The sequence below is a fragment of the Cyprinus carpio genome, chromosome B2 (genome assembly GCF_018340385.1).
Source record: "Cyprinus carpio isolate SPL01 chromosome B2, ASM1834038v1, whole genome shotgun sequence".
Classification (NCBI taxonomy): domain Eukaryota; kingdom Metazoa; phylum Chordata; class Actinopteri; order Cypriniformes; family Cyprinidae; genus Cyprinus; species Cyprinus carpio.
In genome coordinates, this window is record NC_056598.1 from 4,030,722 (window position 1) to 4,057,378 (window position 26,657).

The window sequence follows — 26,657 nt, forward strand, 5'->3', positions numbered from 1 at the left end:
TGTGATTACAACCAAAGAATTAAATTAGGCATATAGATCATATAAACAAAGTGAAGAAGCAGAAAACAAAGAACAAAAAAAAAAGAACAAAAAAAAGAAATTTGTTGAGGTCAAAACCTTTTAAATGAAATGTTAGAATTATAGAGAGAAAAAAAAAACCTGTTGTAGTGACTGTTAAAGTTTAAAGGCTACAGACGTGTACGCTGAAATTTCTCTAAATTACGCAAAATATTTAAAATGACAAAGGTCTAACTGAGCAAGTAAGAAGGTTATATCAATATATGAATTATATTGATGCATCATTGACAACTTACATAAAATCAAATATCCGATGATGACACATATTCGAATTTTAGCTTTTTATTGAACAAGCAAAGCAGCATATTTACACAAATCTGTTTTGGGCATCCCAGTCACTTGCTAACAAAACCTAAAGTGCATTTCACAAGGCCAAATCTTGTTCTTTTATAACTCTTCACATTCTAGGCATTATTTATTTTTAGAGTTAAATGGTTAAATGCAAGTTTGCCATTACTCTTCTAAAAGCAAGTTTAACTCCTGCTATTAGATACTTCTCAGCTGATTTTATTTTGCATCAATCTCTAACTGTTGTTTATAACTGATTTATGGAACTGAGTAGTGCATAGTGAACATTATACACTTTACATATTTAAAAATGGGATTATGAATGTAGCAACACAGTCGGTGTGCTGTGAGATAAAATCCAGCTTACACACAATTCTGTACCACCAATGGAGATAGAAAATATCTGGTTCAAAGGAAACGGATTTAAAACAATCATCAAATCAAAACATATTCTCAAAAAGAAGCTTTTACAAGTCAAACGCAAGTTTAACACTGCTTTGGTGTACATGCATTAGTCAACACCGTAGCATATTAGTCATACAGATTATATTCCCGCCACTGTTGAGCCTAGCTAGGCAAAATAGCGTTGATTATCAGCGGTATGACCTGATGTTGCTTCATACAGTGTAGCACTACAAATGTGCTCAGAATCCACTCTAACATAGAGCACGACCACAGTAACCATGAGTGCAGCAAGCCACACCACACTAAACTGTCAAAGTCAACACACAAGAGTAAAAAAACAAAGACGGGGTACGTAAATGTACCCCTTAAGAACTGTAGAAAAGTCCCACCACAGATGCTGCTGTTACTGTCTGCAACACATTTTTGGTTGGTGGTAACACTAACAGAGGGACTGCTGGCTGAAATTAATTTAAATGAAAATGAGATGAAAACCCCTCCACCTACAGCTTCTGCCAATGCTATAAAGGTCTGCCATTCAGAAGACTTGAAAAGTGCACTTGCCGTACATAAGGAACAGTCACATACTTGCCAGAGTTCAGGATCATTTGACTATTTTTTAAGGCTTTCAACCGAGAGTGATCGAGTGCAGTGAAATTAGTCCGATTTGGCAGAGTGTTAAGGAAATATGAAGAAGAATGGAAAAATACAGGAATACTGTAACCTCTAGAAAGAATGTGAAATCAAACAGTCCAAACTTGATAAACTTGATAAGTGAAAAGTGAAAAGTCAAACAATAAAAGTTCTGTCATGATTTGCTCAACCTCGACTCGTTTTACTCAATGTTCCAACCATTATGCTGTTCTTTTTTAATGGAACACAATGAAAATTTCAGTGTTTTGGTGAAGGGGGAGACTATTTCAGTAAATAACGTTTAAAGGGATGTTTCACACAAATGAAAATTCTGTCATCATCTACTCATTCCAAACCACTTTGGAACACAAGTTGATATTTTTGAAAAATGTCTTTCTATCCATATTTCTTGGACCCAGTGGACTTTCATTGTATAGACAAAAACTTAGAAAGTTATACACATTTGGAATGATTTAAATTGTTGGGGGAACCATCCCTCAGAAATTATAGTATTCTCTTCACAAAAAGTTGTTTTATGGTGTGTTTTTGGAGCTTGACTGCCATTGTCACTGAAAACTGTCAATGTATGGAAAAGAACAACATGAAGATTCTTCAAAAGTTTTCTTTTTGTGTTTCACGGGGTGGGGGGGGGATAACAGCATACAAATTGCGAATAATGGGGTGAGCAAATGATGACAGAATTTTTGCTATTTCTTTAACACTTACAACCCTGTACATGTGAAACAAATGAACACTTTGAAATGTCTTAAGTAAACTGAGAAATCAACAGTCCAGGAAAAGTTACTCCCTTTAGAAAGTAGCTTCTTGGAGTATAGAGTTGTCACTTTGGCTGAAAAGAGAACAGTGGAATAGTGTCTTTATTCCAACATCTGGAGATGATAGTGTACGTTGGGGATGTGCATAGGGGGTTTGTGGGATGAGAAGATCAGGAGAGAAGGAGGACACTCCCCTGATGGGGCTGTCGCTAGGAGTTTTGCAGAAGGCGTCTATAATGGGGCATGACTTCATGCTCTGGAAGATGCAGGTTGAACTCTAGAGCCACGAGAACGGGGAACTCAAAGGCGATCAGCTCTCGACGGTTCACCCTAAACCTCTCCTCCAGTTTCTAAAGAGAAACAGATCAAGAGTTCTCATTAAATAACAGCAATTATTAAAGACCATTGTTACACAACACAGAAACATTCAAAAATACAGCGTAATGAGATTTAAAGAATGCTCATTTTGTCAGATGTGCCATTATTCAGAGACAAAACATCAATCTTAAGGACCGTTGGATATGTAAATAACATCTGTTTAGTAGCTGTGGTCGCAAGCCCTCAATCTGGCACCTTCAGGTAAGGAGCTCAAAGAGTCAGTGTGCAAAGATAAACTCACATCAATCAGAAGCTTGACTTCGTGTTTCTTCAAGTCTCCACCGATCTTGGCTGCGAGGAGGACGCAGGCCCCTGCGCAGAGTTTGCGATTCTGTTTGTTGAGTTTACCCTGGAGGACCAGCTTCTCAAAGTAAACGAAGGCCATGGCCACCGTGGACTCCTCATAGCCACACACCTCCTGAGCTAGTTTACGGATCTCTCTCTTCAGGCTAGAACAATACAAAAGGCCACGTACATCAGTCCTCTGGTTACTCAGATGTTATGGAATATTAAAATATTTATAAAAGTTCTTGTACAAAGGTACAGTAAATACATCAAAACCAATTTGCAGAAACCTTTGATATCATCCAGTTCATTCTACCCTTTCTTCTTAGCAGCTCATGGTTTATGAAACCACAATCTGCTTTGTTTAGCTGGCAAAAATGTTTGGTATTCACACTTGCTGCATGTGAATAATTTGGCCATTGGTTTGGTTTGATTCCAAATTACAACCAATCTTAACTCTGCAAAGTATTAAGACCTGCGTTAAGTATTAAATCCGGATTGAATAACTGAATTATTTAATTTCATCACTGCTTTCCAAGGATTGGCAATGTGATGTCAGAAAATAGCACTGGGTTGTTTCAGATATTGTAGAATATGTAGAAATTATGTAACGTTTACATAATCTGAAAGATCCTTTTGAATTATTTTTAACTAGAAATACATTTGAGTTTTGTTTTATTCTAATTCCAAAACACTGCTGAGATATGATTTATTTATTTATTGAGAAAATCTATTTAATTTATTTGACAGCTTTATTCAAACATTAAAGAATTCTAAATATTTCATTTATGACTATAAATATTTATAATAATAAAATATCAAAACAACATTAATTGTTAGAATTTCCAAATACAATACTGTATGTTAAAAAACATACAACAGCATCCAAAATTGCTTTGCTTAAAAACCCCATTTCTCAATAAATGGCTCTTTATTACATCCATGTCAAAACGATATTGCATGTCACACAATATTAACAAGATTTAAAAAATGTTATTTGGCCATGAAAACACTTGCTGTTGTGATGCAAGGGTTTTGTGTACATCCCTGCCAAATTTAAATACTTAGCATGTAGACTGCTTTATCAACACAAGAAGAACTGGATAGCAACATTCTAACCTTCTGATCTTGCTCAGTGTTAGACGAATGTGAGGAAACTTCTCCTTGAACGTCTCATTCATGTCCTTCTTGAGATCAGAAGGTTTGACATACTCGATGACTGTGGTCTGGAAAAAAGTGGCGTAAACATACATATGAGTACAGACGTATCACAAGGGTTTTCCACTGGGTCACGGAAATTCTTTTATACATTCTTGCTGGTAACTTTCCTACACAGAACACAATAGCGATTGTTACAAGCATTAAATAACCAGTGGAAGGAAGGGGAAGGCTGTCTCCTGAACCGTCTGAGTTTTTGAGTTCAAGTACGTGTCTACTTCACAATGCAAAAATAAAAACAGCATGTAAGCATGATAAAAATCACTTTCAGACACTAGCTGCTATTTGAAAAAGTAATTACAGTGGTCAACAACAGAAACAAAGAGGACACAAAAGAAAAAAATAATAATAATGAAGACAAAAACAAAGGCATAGTGTTTCTTCCAGTGTTTGGGAGTAAGACAAGCATTTTTCAAGGTCACCAGTCTTGTATTTCTGCTACACAATGTTCATTACTAATTAACTGACAACTAGGGACTCAAGTTCACACTGTAAATGTGTCTGTAACAGTAAACAATAAAAGCCACATCACTGAGTGGCACACGTGACATAACCTGACGTTAAAAAAAAAATTTACTTCATAGGAAAAAAAAATCTTTGTTTCTCAATAGCTTCTTATAGTCTCCTGCTTCTCAGATTTTGTTTTATCTTAAGAAAAAGAGCCAGGTCATCTCATATGTGTTTCTAGTTTCAGATAAGGTCCCAGCTGTCTCAAACTGCTCATTGGCATCAAAATATTTATTTTTTATTTGTTAATACAAATCACTTGTGAATCGGTCAAGTCTTGCATTCTGTTACGTGATAACTCACCATGTATGAAGGAAAGATAAGCACTCTTTTGTGCTTTCCACATGGCCATTGTGGGTCATCCAGAAGATTGGGGTCATACTCCCTGAAATCTCCTAGTTCATTCCCTATGAGTAAAGAGAGGGCAGATAAAAACAGATTTTACATGTGCTGAGATCACACAATACTCAAAACAAATATACTACTTAATAAATATATTGTACTACATTTAGAAAAGCAGTTGGTATGGTAAGCATTTTGTATCAACAAGTTTATGACCTTGTTCAAGTCTTCTTAATAAATAAATTATTAAACAGAGAGGTCTTACCAAAATGCTCATTAAAACCAAACAAGCGGCACATATTAGGGAGACTGAGGCAAAATGAAAGAGCCATGACAAGTTGTTGGCACACGCACCGGTATCAAGGCTACTCTGGTTACTGTTGGCACGTGCCAGGGTGAGGCTGCGGTGACTGGCATTGCGAGACTGAGAGAAAGACGACGTGGAGTCGATGGTGTTTCGACGACCCAGGACATTGGTTGGATACAGGAACTGTGTGTATGACACTGTCTGTGTAGACATTTACAGAAACTGTAGTCAAATCAAGATTAAAGATTTTCTTTCATAACACTGGAGAAAATTTTTACTAGCCACAAAAGTTACCATTAAATTGATATACAAACAGAAAGGAAGGTGAAAACTATGGAAGCTGGTTTCCGCCACCGAATAAAGGTAAGGTAATTGCGATACTTTAACTCACAATTCTGACTTTTTTCTCAGAATTGCGAGTTCATATCTTGCAATTTTGACTTCATAACTCACAATTGCGAGTTTATATCACACAATTCTGACTTTGTAACTCAAAATTGTGAGAAAAAGGAAAGTCAGAATTGCAAGAAAAAAAACGTAGAATTGCGAATTTATATCTTGCAATTCTGACTTTTTTTTATCAGAATTGCGAGTTATAAAGTCAGAATTGTGAGATAAACTCACAATTGCAAGTTATAAAGTCAAAATTGCAAGATATGAACTCGCAATTCTGAGAAAAGAATTGTGAGTTAAAGTATCGCAATTACCTTATCTTTATTCGGTGGCGGAAACCAGCTTCCATAGTTTTTAAAGTCAGAATTGTGAGATAAAAAGTCACAATTACCTTGTTTTATTTTTTTATTTAATGGCTGAAACGGGCTTCCATAGAAAACATAGATTGTACAGATTTTGTAATAAAAAAGTAAAATATCTGTAATTAATAACACTAAAGAAACAAAATAGAAATTATTTGTACACTCACCTTGCCATCTGCACCCAATTCAACACCCTCCAGGCCGATCACCATCTCCTTGGCACTCATGCCACCCGAGGGGTGTCGCTGGCGTCCGCTTTCTACCTTCACATCTCTGCTGGGGCAAGAGAACATCTCAGAGTCCCTCCATACACACCAGTCTGTACTGGCAAACATACTTAACCTGCTGCTAAACCATTTGCCACCATAACCTGCTGTGCTCACTGCTTGGCTATTTTATTTTTAATTCAGCTTAAGAAGTATTTGAAATTACATGTAACATTTTAAATGTTTGGCTTTAAGAGGAAGAAAAAAACAAACAAAAAAAACATTAATATAGCATTGTTGCTAGGGCTGGGCGATATATCGCATGCGATTGTCACGCGCATTTCGTCAGTAAAGCCGGTTCCCTGATTTACCATAACCCATACCCATAACCTGCTTTCAAATGGAGCGGCATTTAATAGACAGAGCCGTAGATCATTGACAAGCTACGCAATATCGAAGGCGATTCATCTGCGATAACGAACGCGATATTGTGTAGCTTGTCAATGATCTACGGCTCTGTCTATTAAATGGCGCTCCATTTGAAAGCAGGTTATGGGTATGGGTTATGGTAAATCAGGGAACCGGCTTTACTGACTAAATGCGCGTGACAATCGCATGCGATATATTGCCCAGCCCTAATTGTTGCTTTTATTACTAAATGCGCTTTTTGGTTTAATGAGATATAGTTCTTATGCCAAATGTTAAGAGTTCTTATGCCAAACATTATTTCTATGATCTATTCTATACACTTACACAATGAACTCCAATGCAATAAATGTTATTTTAAAACATTATTTACTGATATAAATAATGCATCATAAAATGAAGTAAAAAATGAATTGCAATATTACTATCTCATGCCCCAAGAATCAAGATGAATGGATGGATGGCTAATATAGCACATATAGGTTATTTTCAATCGATCAGCCTCTCACATGACAAAAAGAATTTAGGGAATTCTTTTTAATTTCCTGCAAAAACGACAGGAATGTAAGACTTTTTTTTTTTTTTAAGATTGTATCACAGCTGTATTAAAACCACAAAAAAGTCCAAACTTTCAAAAAAGAATTCCAATATTCCAATTAGTTTAAAACATCTGAAATAACGAAAATAACAAATAAAATGGTTACTTTACACTCTCTAGTCTTCAGTTACCTTCACATAGCTAAACAAGTGTCTACAAAACTGTTAGTAGCACCTAAAAGCCACAGTTATGTACTAATTGTAAATGCAAAAGTGTTTTAGTCATTTTACAAGTTTTTCTCATTGATGCAACTTATTTATATACATTAATTCTGCTAACATCATGATTTGTTTGCAGTGTACTTGAGGATTTAAGGAGTATTTGGCATGTGATGATATGAACCAGAAATACAAACAATATTATCTAGATCATCTGTTAATAATGTTGACATTTTCTCAATGCATAAAGGATTACCAGAATAGATAAAACAAAACACAAAAATTAACACTGAAGTAAAAAAACAAATAACCAGGTATAGTGGCCACTTTAATTTGGTTGTTTGTATATCAAATAAATTTGTCAAGACCAAAAATACTACAGCATAACTAACTTATTCATGTACAGACTTAGAAGCAGACTCTTATTAGTAGACAACAGATAGAACTTAGCATTAGCGCAGAGTATTTTTGAGATGTTTAGTGATGCATCAATAATCTCAGATCCCATGAGGATAGACAGCAGTTCTAGGTTATATGCACAGGAGCCCTTCAAACAGCTTGGTGAATGGAAAAGCATTAGGCAAAAACTAATAGGAAGAGGTGCCCTTTAGAGTTTTCATATAAATATTTAAAAAACAAAACCAGATTTTCAGGAGGAGTTCATAGCAACTCCTAGATCCACTGTGTAGAAATCCCATAGCTAATCATCGGTTCACCTGACTCGTTCCTTCAGTTTGCTGACATAAACCTTGTGTGTTTTAGTTTGTTAGAACTCAGTCAGGAATACAGGAGCATCTAATACTCTTCGGCCACTGGTGGCGCTGATGCTAGCAGAACATTTCCATAAACTTGGCACTCTATCCAGGACAACCCCACTTAGATTGCTCTGTCAATACTGTGCACTTTACTGCCAATCAGCCAAGCTAAAACATCAATGGAATAAATCATGCTGAATTTTGCCATGAGCCATTCATCATACTGAATGCATAACTAAGCAGATTCAGTTATATAATACTACATACAAGGGGATCCAAATGCTGGAGATCACATTAAAACAAAGAAGCATTCAGCATTTCAAGGTCAAATTTAATCAACCACTTAAGCAAATTAGTTAACATTCTAATCAAAATGTCCAAATCAGTTTTTCACCATGTACAAAAAATCAGGGGCCAGTTGCATAAACTTAGTTTGTTTGACCAACTAGTGGTTGCCAAGGGGTAATCAGTCTTACTTTTCCAATACAAATAAGACAAACCAACCTTTTCAAAACTGAATTTAAATAGTTATGACAAGTCTTGAAGAAAAACAATTAGATGACTAAATTAAACAGTTTATGCAACCGGCCCCTAATTTCCTTTCTTCCACTGGAATATTAACAAATGAAGATGGACAACATAAATGTTGAAGTTCATGTCACTGAAACAAAAGATGGACTAACCAAAAAAGTCATTTTGACATTTATGTTCATTCTTAAAAATCATTAAGCCAATAATACACCTAGTGAGGAAGACACTCATATTAAATAATACAAATTGCAAACTAATGCATTTTCACTTGTGGTCTGAGACTTTTATACCAAACATTATAATACAGAGAGGCTTTTATCTCTACAAGGCTTTTATCAGCTTTTATGTGTAGCCATAAAAAGGACATTTAAATGGATTTAACGCTGTCCTTTATCCAGTTAACATACGGTTTCACAATCTGTATCACAAATTATTCACATGTTGTTTCTGTTAAACCATTAATATTAACACTTTTTATTTTTTTTGTGGTGAAAAGAAACAGTGCAACATCTAGCCATTCAGGATTAAGTCATTATTAATAAAGTATGTGAATACAGATACAGCAGGACTCCAGGTCTACACCATCACCCACAGAGCCTAATCTCAGATAGTAATAAATCCAATGACTGGGATTCCCTCAAGTTGCTATCTTCAAAAACAAACCAACAACGAGTCTCTACTCTTATGCTCAAAGCAATCTGAACTGTTTAAATTGAATTTTTACTCCATAAACAGAAATTTAAGTAGGCCTCAAAAAGCAAAAACTATGTTAAAGCTTAAGCATCACTAAATGGAAGGTCAAAAATAACTGTTTTCTAACAGGTTTTCGCCTCAAATTTACACCATTGGTTGAGTTGTAGATTTTCAAGATACTCAAACAAGTGTTTGAAAGCACCATCACAGAGCTCTCACTTTTCAGATAAATAAACCTACATATGGCTTACTTACAGTTGTCTCTGCATATTAAAAAGTGATAGGAGAAACCATTTTAATGTTTCAGCTTTAAACAATGGAAAAGCAGGCAATGCCAAGGTGTAGGTAAGAAAAAGTCCCATTAGAAGTTAGATATCAAGGCATATGAAAAATGTTAAATATCAAAGAAAATAGATGTATAGCTGCAGATCCAGTAATAATAAAAAAAAGCCTGTTGTAGAAAAAAAAGTGGTAAAGTCAAGGGTGAGGTCTATGTAAAGCATGCCCAAGCTTGTTGGTCAGTCTCTCTGATTTAAAATTACACATGTACTACCAAAAATCAGGAGAGCTATGCATGAGACAAAACGTATAACAAACGATCTGTGCATTCAGTCTAAAAACAACTGAATAAATGAGAACACTATATGAAAAAATCCAAATAATAGTTAAAAAACAACTTTCAGTGTATATACTTTATGTAAAATATTATTATTATTATTTTTATAAGATTATTTATAAGGATACAGAATGGTTATTTTTGGACCCATTGATAATACCCAGGAAAAAAAATGGTAGGATTCGAAAGTGAAGGGATAAAAAGGATGATAATGAAAACAAGATTTACATGCTGAAGAATACATACCCTGTTTGGCTACAATCTCGATAGGGCAGGACAGAAAAAACACTATAGAAGGATCTTCTGCCACTGATAAGGACTATCCTATAAAGACAAAATGATACATAAACTAATTGAAGTGAATTCTGTCAATATTGAGGTCAGGACCACAGGCAAAGATGAAGAGATACACAGTAAATAACTGATACTAAATAGTATGTCAAATTATGTAGGAATGTATCTGGGAATATGTAACAAAGATCAGAAGAAAACAAAAAGAAAGGCAAATTGCTTCTAAAAACAATCTTTGAAGAAAATCAAAACCTGATTGAGACCACTAAGAACTGAACATGTTTACAAACAAACAAAGGATTTAAGATTGTAATATTCTGCCAAGGCTTTTCAAGTTCTTATATTTCCTTCAGAAGTTCATCAACTGCTAATAACTGATCTAAAGCACCAAATAAAAAATATGTACGATCAAAGTACAGCCACATCAAACACTGCAGTTAGCTTCACAAAATAAATGTCAGTGACTTCATTGCAAGGCTGCAAATCTGTTTATTTTATGGATTTTCTCAAAAGCCCAAAGGAAAAACAAAGCTGGTCACACCTCTTGTTTCCCAACACACCAATTCAAAATCCCATTCAGATAATAGAGAGCATCTGGCTAAGACTCTATAATCAATTATAAAAAAACAAAAACAAAACAAAACAAAAAAACAATAATAACATGTCCCAAATGTTTGGGTTTTAGAGAGTGTCTGCTTCAACTATCAATTTAAAATACCAGAGGGTCAATTAGGGATAAAAATTTCACACATACATACGCACACACACACTGATGAACATCTGCATAAAAGTAACGAAAAACATTCTTTCCTTTTCCATGTTCTACAACTTCAAGTGGTCTTGTTTTTTTTTTATTTTTTTTATGTATTATATCCAAATGGCATGACCTTATAAAATTGGAAGAAATATGATGGTTGCAATGTGCATGATTAGCCAGGGAAATTTAATCAAAAAGGGAAATTTAGCAAATTTCAAATTTAATTTCAAAAGTTAAAAAAAAGAAAAAAAGAAGAAGAAGAAAAAAAAAGAGAACCAGGAAAAATCTTTTAATAAGTTCAGGGGGAGTCTTTTGCTGAAACACTTGATGTGTGGGTGCTGTTCTCTGTGAGATGTCTGTGTGTGGGCCGTTGGGTAGCTGTGTGCATACCTTCCATTGCGCATATCATGTTGTCTTATGTTTTTGATGAAATGGACCTTCTTGAAACTCTTTGGTCGGGGTGAACCAGATAAAGTTCGGCATCTAGATAAAACAAAGCAGCATCAACACTTATCATTAGAGAAATAAATACTGATATTCTTATGGCTATACACACAAACACACACACACACACACACACACACACACACACACACACACACACACACACTATAGAGCAAATCTCATCTAATCTGCTAAATATAAGACTGCATTAAGATACTATTCTTAACAATAACATTATGATGTTCTGTAAAGCTGCTCTGAAACAATGTGTATTGTTCTGACACTTATGTTTTTCCACTTACTGCTATTGTTTTTTACTCTTAACAATTTATTTATTTACAAGCTTTATCCTAGTGTAACTAACTTCAAGCACTGTTACTAAATCAGAATGCATCTGAAGAAACCAGTCTTGTTAAAGAGTAAATAAACCAATTGTCTTAAACATAAACTATGCACAAAATCATTCTGAACTGCACTAAAATTACTTTTAATATATCACTTTTAAAGTAAAAAAGGTTTACATAATGTTAACCGAAAGAACAATCAGATGGGTTACCCAAGCAATAATTTATTTATCACAATCAGTCAGAATCACACATGTACCAAGTAACGCCTCTGGCCGTTGAAAAGTTTCAGCGCAAAACAATTATGGTCCTGCTGGTAATACCTGCGTAGAGGGGCATTCTCCTCAATATCTTCCAGAGTCTCCAGTGAGGAACGCTGGGATATTAGTCTCCGCCTGCAAATTAACAACAATAGGATAAGATTTTGTAGTGCTCCATTTAATAAAATCACAGTCATAAACTTCTAGTAGTTAGTTCAGATTTTCATATATTCCTTAATCAAAATAAAGGTATGTAAATTTAGCTTATTTTATTGGAATGGTAAAAGGGAATGTTGCAAGCAAGACTCGAACCTGAATGTCAATCTTACAAGTGCCATGACCAACACACATACTCAACAATTAAATATTTCACTAGAGTTTTTACCACACAATAGGCTTATGCACAAAAATAGCAACTGCAGAGTTTCACACACCACCTATTGAGTCAAACATATAACCAACTTATTATGATTTGGCACATTGCCAAACAAAGCTTTGATGAGCACAAAGCTCAGTGGGCTTTAGAGCATTACTTCAAATTCAGGTTAAAGTTTCCCATCAATACCAAACCTGTTGCAGCACAAGTGTTCGACTTTGTTATTTTCTTGATGTAATATGAGATCACACAGAGAATTTTCCAGAAACAAGCCCCTGTAAGAGGATAAGTCATGGCTCCAGCAGAGATTTCAGTTACACTTTCACATAACACATTCCTTCTCACAAGCTGAGGTAATAACCAACATCTATTAGTCTGCTGATAAGGTACAACACACCAGAGAGATTGAGTAAAGGCCTTATAAGCAACTCTTTTTTTCTATTTCAAGACATTATCATAAGCAGTTTTTCCTCAAAGCTCACACACTCTAAGTTCAAGTTCTTCATATTTGCTTTTCAAAAGCAGAGAGCAGCACTGAAAAACAGGTTAAGCATGGCCTTGTTGCAAAGACCTGTATCTGTGGAAACGTGGGCTGAAGAATGCTTGTGTTCCTGCCAAATAAGCTCTGAAATCAGACCAATAACAGACACCTGATAAGAGTGTGACCACTGCAAAAGTACACTGTATGTAGTGTTCATTCAAGCTTATTCTTCTGTCCATTCAAGTCAAATCACCTCTATTTATATATTGCTTTCCACAATACAGATTGTTTCAAAGCAGTTTTATAAGTGATTAAAAGTAAAATAATGATTCAGTGATGCAAACGGTATTGAATTCTGCTGTAAAGCACCTCTGAAAAGACAACAGTAAATAGTCATTATTCAGTTGAAATCAGATCATTGTTAATTCAGTCCGGTTCAATAATGGTCCAATGTGTAAAGTTCCTCAATTATGGAATGAGTTTAATTCACCTTTAAACAGCTAAGTCATCACCCAGCTAAATTCAGTTTTAATCCAATAGTGTATGTGCAGTCAAGTTAATACTATTGCCAAATATTAAGTGTCCCCAACCAAGCAAGCCAAAAGGTGAAAGTGGCAAGGAGAAACCAGGATTTTTAATCAAAATACAGTAAAACAGTAATATTGTGAAAATATTTTTACAATTTAAAATATCTGTTTTCTATTGCATATGTTTAATGTATGTAAAATGTAATTTATTCCTGTGATAGCAAAGTTGAATTTTCAGCAGCCATTACTCATTACTATACTGTCACATGATCCTTTAGAAATCATTTATGCTGATTTGCTGCCCGAGAAACAGTTTTGCTGCTTATATTTGTGAAAACAGTCATACATTTTTTAGGATTCTTTTATTCTTTAAATAGAATGTTGGAATGTTAAAAACAACAACAACAACAAAAAAACCACACATACTCGCAGGACATTTTGCATACACACAGTTTGTTTATGCATCAATAATAATGGACTCAAGTGCATATAAGGACCACTGTTGAATTTCATTGAAACTGAGAGTTTTCAGGAACACAGGAATTTAACAGGATTATATCCCACCGGTTACTTAAAACAATGAACGGTGGTATTTTAAGGATTGAGGTAAAGGAAATGATGTTGTGTAATGGCAAGCAGATGTGGCAGGAATAAAGGATGGCATGTATGTGAATTCATCAGTAGGGTGGGAAATGGCATAAAGTGAGATTTTTACTGCTGTTACGAGTCATTTCTCGGATTGCTAAAAGAGGATGCTGTATTAGTGACTACAGCAGGTGCATCCCGATTCATACATTCCAACACCATTTTGTAGTATATGCAGTGCAAATAGTGTTCACACACACATACAAAAAAAATTAATGAGTCATGGTGCAAAAAAATATATCATATAATTTATGCATTCAAGTCACAGCTTCCCTTAAGAAATAAAAGATAAATGTATTAAAGATAGCGGCAGCACATCAGGTGCATTTTAATTGTAATTTTCTTCAAACTGAAAACTAAAATGTATATACTCCACAACAGTCCTCTTGTGGAATAGGGTTATTGGTTAGTGCACAGTACATCATTTGAGATGGAACTAGTTTTCCTTTTCAGTTCAACTACTGTTAATTTAGTAAAATATCAACAAGTTAAGCTACTTCCCTAATTACTTGCATACTTATGTGTTTCTGGCCTTATTGTGTTCTTTCATTAAAACACCACAAAATTACTACGTTGAATTTTGCTTTTGCATCTCAATTTCAAAAGTTTTCTGAATCTTTGATCTTGGAGGATTGAATGAAAAACAGAGCTCTGTGTTCTGGGTGATTATGCTTTACACCACTGGAATGGTAAGAAAACAATGGTCATGACCAGACCAAACTAAATTACCTCAGTCAAAACATCAATACACAACATCTCTAATGTTTATGAAAGGCTTTTCAATCTACAAGGCTATAGCAAAGACTTATTCTCACAGTTTTATCTATAGCAGGCATTACATCATCCACTGATAGTCAAAGCACAGAAGTTATTGTATCGGGCCTTTACCATGCAAAGAGTATCTTTCTAAACATGAGGTTACTCGTTTATGAACTTGACTCGCAACAGCAGTAAAATCTCACTTTATACAATTTTCAACCCTACTGATGAATCCACATACATCCCATCCTTTATTTCTGCCACATCTGCTTGCCATTACACAACAGCATTTCCTTTACCTCAATCCTTAAAATACCACTGTTCATTGTTTTGAGTAACCAGTGGGATATAATCCTGTAAAAGTCCTGTGTTCCTGAAAACTCTCAGGATAAAAACAGAGCAACAAGCCACAGCAGCCCATGTTTTTTTTTTTTTTTTTTTTAATCATGTCTTGGCCTGAATTTGCCTGGTGGCAATTCCCACCACATCCGATACTGGTTTTAAGTTCTGGTTTAAAACCTTTTCCTACTTCATTTATTTGACTGGAAAATAAAATGGCAGCATAATCTCTCAGCAATGCCAGCTAACCACACAACACAAAAGAAAAGGACATGGTCCATCCAAAACATGACTCATATTAATGGTTATGGAACATATCCAGTAATGAGTCTGGAGGAATGTCAATGTTTTTTTTAAGAATAATTTAGGTGCAAAGCTTAAAAATATACAAAAATATGTGGAAAAAGAAAAAGAATGATATTTTGGACAAAGTACATCATATAAATAATGTTCATGTTTGTTTGTTTTTTTTCTCTCTTTCTAATTCATGTACTCTAAAATGAATTTACAGTGTATTCCTGGCTATTAGTTGCTGCATTTTAACAGTAAATTTTATAGTAGTACTTCTACAATTTACTTCATAATGGACAAGAGCAGGAAATGATGTGAACACAGTGATTAGCTATGCCCTATTTTAAAGTAATCTTTTAAATGGTTATATAATTGTGCCGTGCACTTTTATTATATTATTTTGTGCCAATTTGCTGTCATTAGAAATCTTCAAAGTTTATTCTTTATCTAAAATGATTCCTGTTGATCAATCACTAAAGCAATTTTCTCCAAGCCTTGTAACAAATTGTGTTCTGTAACACTGTTACACTAACTAGGATAAAAATAATTAAAAGTAAATTTGGTCCATGTTTCCAACCAAAGGCTACAGAACACTAATCCCCATAATGGAAACTGTTTAACACTTATTTTACATAACAGAGTGTGATATAGCAACACACTCTCACTCCCAGCTCGACACATATTGACGCTTGATCAGGACCCCCTTGGCGTCACTTTTTGACACACAGGATACCCCTTTAATGTCATTTTTCACAACCGTTTTATACTATTTACACATTTATGAGCACATAACCCAACCCCTGCCCCTAAACCTATCATTTGTCAATAAAACACAATATATAACAGGCAGATACAACTACCATCAAAATTTATTCAAAAAGTATTAATATTCCAAGTCTTCTGAGGCAAAATTATTGATTTGTGAGAGGAATAGGCCTAGATGCGACTGCCGTCTCCATCCACCATAAAGCTCAAATCCTGTATGCAGTCTGTGCACATATTAAAAAAATGACGCCAGAAGAAGCCTTACGTCAGCCTTGGTGGTGAATTGGCTTTTGTATGTCTTGTGACTGATTGTGACATGCTACCGGAGTATCTTTTTGAATGAGATGTGAGCATGTAAACGGAGCTGGATCATTTTCAGTGATTAAAACCATATGTTTTACTTTCTTCTTCGCATAAAGACATTGTATGGCTTCAGAAGACATGGAATGCAACACAACTTGTTTATAGTGCTTGTTTATGGTCAGTTTTTGCAAAAAATAATGTTACCTGTGACCGGACTTATATTTGCCTGTTATGTGTTTTATATTGTTCAGATTCAGAAGTGGGTGGGTTTAGGGTAGGGGTGGGGTTAGGTGCTCCAACGAAAGTATAAATTTATATAAAATTATTTCTGTTTTTTACAAATGCATGCAAACCATTAAATTAAGGCAAACGACTGAAAACAATGGAGGACCCTGCACATCGAAAAATTACACCAAAGGGGTACCTTGAGCGTCAAAAATCGAAACCAAGTGGTCCTGACCAAGCGTCAATATGTGACGAGTTGGGAGTGAGAATGTGTTGCATATACAGTAGTTACCTTTTTCCCCACAGTAAAATGGAATACGGTATCATAGTGTAAATTACAGCTAGACCCTAGAAAATTTTAGAGCCCTCTACTTAGTTGTCTTGGAGGACTTTGCAATTGTGAGGCTAGATTAAAGTCGGCACCAGAAAAATACAGGCTATTTGCACAGATGTATAGCCACCCATTAGAGCTCAGGAATTACATAACACCACACTCTTCACACAGTTAGACCAGACAGAGTTGCAATAATGCTTTTGTCTGGGCCGACCAATCAAGCCAGACTATAGCTTAACAGAAGGCCCTGAAGAACAGGATCATATAGGGTGTGTGTGTGTACATTTTGTTCTTGAAGGCATGTGCCAGCACATGAGAGACAGAACTACACTGCACACTCTCTCTTCACAGGCTGCTCTTGGCAGTGCTTCTAAAGGTTTTGGTCTTCCTGGTGGAAAGTGGCAGCCCATGCAGGAGGGGGTCTTGGAGAGGAAGTGGAGGTCAGAGGCAGGGAGTGGAGGAGTGGGGGGGGGGGGTTGGGGGGCAGAGACTGGGCATCCTGCCTGGAACCTGTGATTGTTTCTAGCAGCTGCTCATTTAGAACAAGTCCTACACTGTTTAAAGCTCAAGTATGTTATGTTAAAATACTTTCTCCTATCTGAGCTAAAAAAAATCTGTGAAATTTACTGTTAAAAACTGCAGCTATAGCTGCTAGAAATTCACCTTAAAACATAAGTTAGCAACATTTCAGCTTTTACAGAATGAATATACAGTTTAAAAACAAAATGAAAATATATACTATATTTAATTAACTGCCATAATGTTAATATACCAAGTTGCTGAAGTACTAAAATAGCTTTGTATCTTTATACAAACACAATAAACACAAGTGATAATGAAAAGGCCGCATGTACAATTAAATGTAATCCCAAGTGCTGTATAGCTTTTCCACAAGCTCAGGTAAATACTGTAATACATAGAAGATGCACAGTGTCATGCACACAAATACAAAACCATCATGGTACCACATATGACATTAAATTAATAAAATAAACATTGATTTAACAACTTAGGTTGAAACATAAAGCCCTAATATATATAACTGATAAGAAAAAAAAAACTAAGAAGAAACAGCTATTTCAGGGAAAAACCATCAAAAGTGAAGTGTCAAAAGGAACTATAAATTTAACAGTAATTTACTGTAACTTTTACTGAACTTATTAACCAATTAACTTTTTTGCAGTGGATGTTAGCTATTTGTTGACTCATGTGGAGACACACTCAAATAATGAAGTTTTGGGGTGGGAATACCCATTTAGTTAGTTAGTAGTTAGGGGTATTTTGGGAAACCTGTTTAAAACCCATTATTATTTTTACCACTCTGGCTAGCTCAAAAATGATACACTTCACTTTTAAAGGGTTAGTTCACCCAAAAATGAAAATTCTGTCATTACTTACCCTCATGTTGTTCCAACCCCGTTAAGTCGTTCGTTCATCTTCGGAACAAAAAATTATGATATTTTTGATCAAATCTGAGAGCTCTCTGACCCTCCGTAGACAGCAATGCAACTGCAATGTTTCCAGGTCCAGAAACGTAGCATAGTAAAATAGTCTATGTGACATCAGTGGTTAAACCATAATTTAACGAAGCTACGAGAATACTTTTTGTGTGCAAAGAAAACAATAACAACATCATTTACTTAACAATTCTTCTCCCCAAATTACCATCTTCTGCCATTTTGGAGAGTACCCCAGAAGGTAATCCATGTAATCAGTGTTGTCTATGTTCAGCATGTGTGCGCTTTCTACTTAGCGTAAACGACGCTGATTACGTTGATTACATTCTGAGGTACTCTCCAAAATGGCATAAGACAGTTACTCGTAAAGTAACACAAAAAGTTTTCTCGTAACTTCGTACAATTACGGTTTAACCACTGATGTCACATGGACTATATACCGATGTCCTTGCTACGTTTCTGGACCTGGGAACATTGCAGTTGCATTGCTGTTTTCGGAGGGTCAGAGAGCTCTCAGATTTTATCAAAAATATCTTAAAGGGGTCATATGATCCTACTAAAAAGTACATTATTTGGTGTATTTGGTGTAATCAAATGTGTTTATGCGGTTTAAGGTTAAAAAAAAAAACACATTATTTTCCACATACTGTACATTATTGCTTCTCCTCTATGTCCCACCTTCTGAAACGCATTGATTTTTACAAGGCTCATTGCTCTGAAAAGTGAGGTGTGCTGTGATTGGCCAGCTATCCAGTGCATTGTGATTGGCCAAATGCCTCAAGCGTGTAACAGAAATGGTGTGACAAGGCCAGCTTGAGTGAGCAGAGGAGGGCGGCTTGAGGCGGATTCTACGAAAGAGCATACCTTGTGCTTGCAGCAACCACATGTGACGAAAAACAAGAATTTGGCTTAATTTTTTGTTTTTCGTTCAAGGGTAGAAAAATGAATAAACAGCTTGAATATTCGATTTCTACATGTGGGCAGGAATTAAACAACCCTTTCTGCTGATTGGTCAGACAAAAAAAAGATCATCATCAAACCATCAAACTGTCATCAGTCCTTCTGCAGTTCCGCGCAGCAGAATACTAGTCCTCTGCCGCTGCTGGGTGAGATTTGCTATAGCGTACCATATTTTCCGAACTGTAAAGTCACTTTTTATCATGATACATACTTTAAATTTTTCTTAAGTGACTTAAATAATGCATTTAACGTCAAATAACCTTAATGTAGACTTTTAAAAATAGGCAGGTCAAGTAGCCTACTCACTGTGTATTGGTTCATGTTTGTGGCATACGATGTTCAAGGAGACCGAGACGTGCTAAAGCAGCGCATTCGGTTGTTTTCTTTATTTTTCAAAGGAATGACATTTTGTAGTCATTTTGAATGTACACAAATAAAAATATGCATTTTACCATATGACTATAAATGACAATGTATTAAATAATTTCCCCTCTTGAGGAACAAATCCAAGTGAACATCAACTAATTCTCAATATTAATTAAATAAACTGTTTAGATTGCTGCATATTTCCTGTGCACTTCAATACTGGTCTGTGCTTGACAGTAGTCATGTTTTTCTGTTTTATTTAACTAGGGTAACTAGTCAGATGTTGTTCTAAAGGCTTATTAGGTCTACCTTCTTTTTTCCGAAACACACATGTCCTGCTCGCACACCCATTTAATGGCAGAGAATGGTAAATTTCACTTTTCATTCTTTAAGCAAATGCAAATCTCTCATAACATAATATGCATCTCGTGGCGTAGGCTATATTCCAAACGTTCTGAAGGTATACAGTAAGGTTTGGTAAGAAACAAACCGAAATGGCAAGTAATTACATTTATGTAAATCTTGTGTTACATTCCTGTGTGCGAGTGCACAGGAGCTTGCGCCACGCACAAGTGTCAGACTAAATCAGACTACAGTTAGGCTACTTTTTTATAGATTACATGATTACATATCATTCACACAATAGCAATAAATTATTCAGTATTATTATTATTGATTCTCCCTTATTACTCTTTTTAATTTTTAAATGTTCCTTTCTAAAATAGTCTAACGCTTATATACAATCAGAAAGTCTTCCAGTTTGTGGACATTCGCACAGTTATGCTACACAGCATTTGACCAATGGGTTTACAAAAATAATTTCAGGTTTAAGAAGTGTTTCAACATTGCATCAACTACTGATGAACGCATTAATTTTTATTTAAATGATCACTCAGTAGGTTAACCAAGTATTATTATGTATTATTGAATGGTTTTTGTCTTTCAAACTCATTAAAATTCACAAATTCTCATTATTTCTTATTTGCAGATATTCTCAAACTCTTTGTCCTCTGAACCTCTTTCACCCAACATATTTACTTTAAAGGGGTGGTCAATCAGCAATTCTGTAAAAGACTATCTCCCTTGCATTAAACTTTGAGCATCGTAACTTTGTAATGTTTTTTTTAATGCTCAAACAACAACATTACATACTAAAGTAAAAAAAAAGTTAAATCATAATCAGTGAACCTTTAAGTACCCCTGAGATTTTAAAATAAATATTTTAATAATTAAGTATCTCATTTGCATGTTCATGGTTCTCTGACATAGGTGAATCATTATGGTACAAGATTATCCTATTTAAATCAATGTGATAAATGAGTTAGGTCAAAAGTAATCAAAAAGTAATCTGACTATATTACCTAAAACATGTAATGTAATGGATTACATTACATTACTGACTACATTTTTTGTCATGTAATTTGGAATCAGTTACGGATTGCAATTTGTAAGTAATCTACCCAGGGCTGCGTTTCCCAAAAACTTTGTAAGCCTAAGAAGTTCGTAAAAACGATCGTACGTCTGATCTTAATATTACGGTCTGTTTCCCAAAAGCATCGTAACTTAAGTAGCACTTGAAAATCATCGTAGATCTACGAGTGCTTTTGAGTAATAATAAAGCCCTAAGTGCATCGTAAGAAGACCAATCGGCAGATTGCACCTTTAAGTTTATTCAAGTGCAATGTGATTATAATATAAAGATTTGATTGTACTTTATTGTACATTTTATTACTTGTTTTTTGTTGTTGTTTTAAATGAATTTATAAATGAAAAATAATTTTAAAAGATATACACATCTAAATTAAATGACTGAACAAAAAAAATGAATAAAAGAAATAATGTAGGAAATATAATAAACGATTGTGATGAAACTAAATGTTATAAGAAGCAATCTTTTTTGTAAGGATGTATTTTATATGTCTCTCTCTCTCTATATATATATTTTATGTAAAGAATAATATTATATGTATAATATAATATAATATAATATAATATAATATAATATAATATAATATAATATAATTATTATATTATATTATATTATATTATATTATATTGTATTTTATTTTATTGTTGTTATTTTATATTTGTTTTGTTGAACACAGCATTAGGTTAACATTTTAATAAACGAGCATGTACTACAATTACGAACCATTCTAAGGTGACATTTCAGCACTTGACAAACTGATAGCGACTCCTAAGTAGTACTTAAAGCACGGCTACGTGTGATTGTGTTAAGTGCATTTTTGGGAAACGCTATAGCCTACCCTGGCATGCCCAGCTGATGCAAAGCATAGAATTTATATCTACACAGAAGAAAGCCCTGTCTAGGCTCTGCCACAGAAAGGGTTGTGTGGAGCCATTCATTTGTCTGGTTGTTTGATGAGAAAAAGGTTAAATGTAGTTGCAATAAAACAGTTTAAGAATCCGTACATCTGCAGCAGCAGAGAACTAGTATTCTGCCGCGTGGAACTGCGGAAGAACTGATGACAGCACGTTTTGATCTTTTTTTTTGTCTGACCAATCAGCAGAAAGGGGTGTTTAATTCAAGCCCATGTGTAGAAATCGAATATTCAAGCTGTTTATTCATTTTTCTACCCCTCTACGAAAAACTAAACATTAAGCAGAATTAAAAAAAAAAAAAAAAAAATGAAAAAGGAGCCATTTCTCATTTTTCTTCTTTCAATATTAAACAAAAAATCAAATGACCAAAAGATACACGGACCATTACTCTACTTTTAAAGCATACATTTGATTTAAACAATTTGTCTACATAATATTCACATATTCAGTTCATAGGGAACATATTATTTTAGCCCTACAGTTACAGCATGAAATACTATTTAAACCTATAACATTTTACATTTACCTATTTTGTCTTACAATTCTGACTTTTTTTTTCTTTTCTCGCAAATGCAACTTTATATCTTGAATTTCGGACTTTATAACTGGATTTAACTCAACAATAGCGAGTTTGTCCATTCGGAGGGAAAAAAAGCCAGAAATGTGGGATATAAACTCAAAAGAGAGAATGACGAGTTGATTTTTCTTATCAGAATTGTGAGATATAATCTCAGAATTGTGAAAATAAAGTCGGAATTTTGAAATATAAACTCAAATGTACCTTTTTTTTAATTTTTATTCCATGGTTTCCATAAACCGCCACTTGAAATCTGTCATTTTCTGCCACCAGATAGGCTCCGCCCACAAAAAAAACATCATCACTGTTTGCAAACACCAAATTGGTCTATACAACTGTCCTCACAACAAATAAAGTTCACTGGGACATGGCAAATCATCTTGAAGTTAAATGAAAAATGTATCTTCAGAATAAGCATTACAAATAAATTGGCATTCTCTGTAAGTGATAGTTCAAAATAAAAGTTAAACTTTATTTATTTATTTGTTTATTTATTTAATTTAATTTTATTGTTTTAAAGTATCCCAATATAGTAAGAATAATTCAGACATTTTACATTTGTCTGGAGTCAAACCAGTTCATTTAGATGTTGGGACATTTTCTGACCCATCTCTGAGTACCTTGCACAACTAAACCAACAGGAGACATAATTACTGTGAAATGAAGCAAGAATTAGGTTTTAGGTCAGTCCAGTGCCTGCCAGTACCACAGTGAAGCACTAAAACAGCTATTGTCATGAGAAAACAGTTGTGCATATTAACATAATTTTTCTGTAACATGTTGTAAGTCCATTTTGGGTCACTCTTTCCTTACAAACACCAAAAAAAAAATAATGCATAAAATATATTCATATTCAGAAAAACATTCCCTGCTGCCTCTCTGGCTCCAAAAACAAAGCAAATGAACAAAGGACATCCAACTTGCATGCATGGCCTCTAGTGTCTCAAATTACAGCACGTTCATATGTTCACATTAAAGCACTCAAAGCAGGTGCAGAAGGTGTGTGTTTGTGTGTGTGTGTGTGTGTGTGTGTGTGTGTGTGTATATATATATATATATATATATATATATATATATATATATATATATATATATATATATATATATATATATATATATATATATATATTTATAAATGCTAGAAAGAGAAAGTAAAAGACACTGTAACCCAAACGTTAATGACTGTAGATTTGGTTGTGCTTTGCATGCCTCATAAAACAACAGTTAGAGCAACAGACACCAGTGCTGTGGCTGTTTGGCTGAGATTGAAATGTTGTGGTTATGTTGGTTGGAACTGAAACTAATGTGCCTGGCAACACTTCAGTGTTGCCACCTGCTCATCTCTGATTAGACACAGTTGTCACTATGAACATGTTAAATATATGATCCTGGTACTTTAGAGATACTGGCTGCTGTGTGTTTTTCTTCATAGGGCACATTTCGAAGATGAATACACTTTGAAGAGTTTTAAGGGCCATATTAATAGGTTTTTACATTTAAACAGTTCTGACAATGAGGAAATATTTTTTTTAATGCTATCAAGGAGAAAAGTGATTAATAAAAACATAAGTGAAGAAATAAAACCATTATTGATTCAATAATAAAAAAAATGTCTGATATTAAATGTAAAAATATCTTTTAAATTCTTGTTCAAATGTTTTGGTAAGCACAGGTGAACTGAGAAATTCACCCATGCAAGCTGTGTCAACGGCAGTATCCTCAGAATGCAGGTCACTTAGGATATTAATGAATGAGTGATGAAATGTAGAAAAGTCTGAATGGAGCTTATTGATTTGTTTTTTCAGGGATTGTGTTTAATGTGTCTAATGGGGCCATTAGTTCAATCGCAGCTAATCTCCCATTTCAATAAAATCTAGGTAATCCCTCACTTCACAGCTTCTATGTGTATTCTTCTAAAAAATATACCTATATCCCACCTCAATAGCAATATTGTGAAACACTTTTGCAATACAACAAAAACAAAGTACACTGTATCAAACGATTAAAGACATCTAATGGGACCCATTACTGTACACAAACATTGTGATGTACAGTATATATGTCTGAATTTAGTTTGAAAATTACCATGCCACTATTTTAAAAAACAGTGTCTTTATATCAGACTGTTCATATTATAACATAGTTGCTAATGTTAGTACTTTGCAATTACTATTTTGCATTATTATTTTACATTATTAAAGAACTATGTTTCACAGACAGGCCTACACCACAAACTGCATGTATGCAATTCTATTAAATATTCTAAATATCAACCCAAACTGCATTTATTTTAGAGAAAGATAGTAGTAGTTACTTCTCACACAAGAGAAAAGCAAATAAAGTTTGTTAATACAATTGATATACTGAATAAAATGTATTTGGACAGACACTTTGTGTTAGTAAACGTGGAACATATTCATAGTTTATGTGAGAAACTACACCTAAGGTAACATGTAAGTAAATTTAAAAAGTGATTTCATAAATCTTCTAAAAATCACCTTGACATTAGTCGGTTAAAAGTGCTTACAAAAATGACTCAGAAAGGTTAACTTATTTCTAGAATCATTTGTTTTCATGTGGCACTTGGTTTCCCTTTTTGGTTAGATTATTTATATCCCTCAATATCAATGCAATACTACAAGTGAGCTAAATTTAAAGGATTATATCTGTTGGTGCATATTTGCATATGTAAATAGTGATTAACACAAATGAACCTGCATGTTAATAATTTGTGGAGAACCTTACTGCATTACTGTTATTAATGACCTGTCCTCATCCCAGTGCATAAGATTACCTGGATCTCTGCAGTTCCAGGGCAGAATTGGCTATCTGCCCTCCCTCCAGACAGCAGTAGTTCTGGCTGGACTGCCTGGAGTAGGACACAGGCAGGATTCCCTGAGTGTACGTCTGAAGTCTCCCTCTCGTAGCCGGCGGAACTGCTGAAAAGGGGGAGCTGAACACGGACTGGAGCACCTGAGAGCCGCACACATCCCCCTCCGCATCCTCTCCGAACGCTGGAGGAGGAACAGCGGCCGCGCTGGGACCCGTGATACCAGCCATGAAACCAGCAGCTCGGGCACTGCTGAGAGCCTGGTTCGCTGCTGCGGCCAATGCCTGCTGGCCCACTGCAGAGACCAGGCTCTGTCTAGTCCTGGAGCTGTCCTCGTCCTCGGTCTGATTCTCCCCGTCATCCTGCACGGGTCGTCCGTCCAGAGAGATGTTGCTGAGGAATGAGAGTGCAGCTTGTCTCCGTCGTGGATCTATTACGCGCTTCCGTGTGTGCTCCAGACTGGAGGGCTTCATCTGCAGCGCGCTCGCCATTAGCCGTGGGATAGTGCGTGTTTGTCAACGGAGAGGGTTCATAGTGATTGTTTGGATATGGGGTGAAATTGGTGGTCAAAGCGCCATGGCGTTGGCTTTTAAGTGCCTGCTGTGTTTTACTGTGTGTGTACAGAAAAGCTGGGTCACGTGTGTGCAGTATTGTGGCAGCAGGAGCTTGAGTCTGACCAATGGGGATTCATGAGAACAAGGCGGTGTTCCAAAACATACTGAGTCGCCTAACTAGACTGCATTCGTAGCGCTTTTTGGAATTGAGTTCAAAATTCTAGACAGCGTGTTCGAGAGCGGTTTAATTCGTTTAGCTGAACTGATCCCGAGCACGCCCTCGGTGCTAAAAATGCTGTCTACTTTAGGCGGCTCAGTACGGTTTTAAACACAGCCTGCGTGTTTTTCCCCTTGCTTTCATTTTTGTTCCGCCCTTCTGGGCTACTTGGACAGGACATTAAAAAAAATTACATAAAAGTAAACATCTTAGGTACGAACAGTCCGAGGTAGCACCAAGGAGATAGTGGTGTCCTTTTA

At 35.2% G+C, this 26,657-nt stretch overlaps 1 protein-coding gene across 2 annotated transcripts; it reads right to left on the bottom strand.

The window, feature by feature from the left end:
* Positions 1–344: 344 nt before the first annotated feature.
* Positions 345–26,265, bottom strand: cables1 (Cdk5 and Abl enzyme substrate 1). 2 transcript variants are annotated; one of them, XM_019106113.2, is made up of 10 exons: positions 25,591–26,265; positions 12,112–12,183; positions 11,391–11,483; positions 10,199–10,276; positions 6,137–6,242; positions 5,262–5,415; positions 4,869–4,972; positions 3,960–4,066; positions 2,797–3,004; positions 345–2,527 (listed from the first exon to the last, which is right to left on the bottom strand). In XM_019106113.2, exons 1-10 carry the CDS (start codon positions 26,115–26,117, stop codon positions 2,387–2,389), a joined length of 1,590 nt encoding a protein of 529 aa, XP_018961658.1. In that variant the 5' UTR covers positions 26,118–26,265; the 3' UTR covers positions 345–2,386. The 2 variants fall into 2 exon arrangements, with proteins under 2 accessions (XP_018961658.1, XP_018961659.1); XM_019106114.2 differs by lacking the exon at positions 10,199–10,276.
* Positions 26,266–26,657: the final 392 nt, after the last annotated feature.

Bases quoted from the DNA above. Each gene is read 5' to 3' on its own strand.
- cables1 (XM_019106113.2), bottom strand. From the start codon at position 26,117: ATGGCGAGCGCGCTGCAGATGAAGCCCTCCAGTCTGGAGCACACACGG. The intron at 4,067-4,868 runs GTGAGTTATCAC...ACTTTTTTCCAG, and splicing joins TTATCTTTCCTTCATACATG to ACCACAGTCATCGAGTATGT. The intron at 3,005-3,959 runs GTTAGAATGTTG...GTATTGTTCTAG, and splicing joins ACACTGAGCAAGATCAGAAG to CCTGAAGAGAGAGATCCGTA.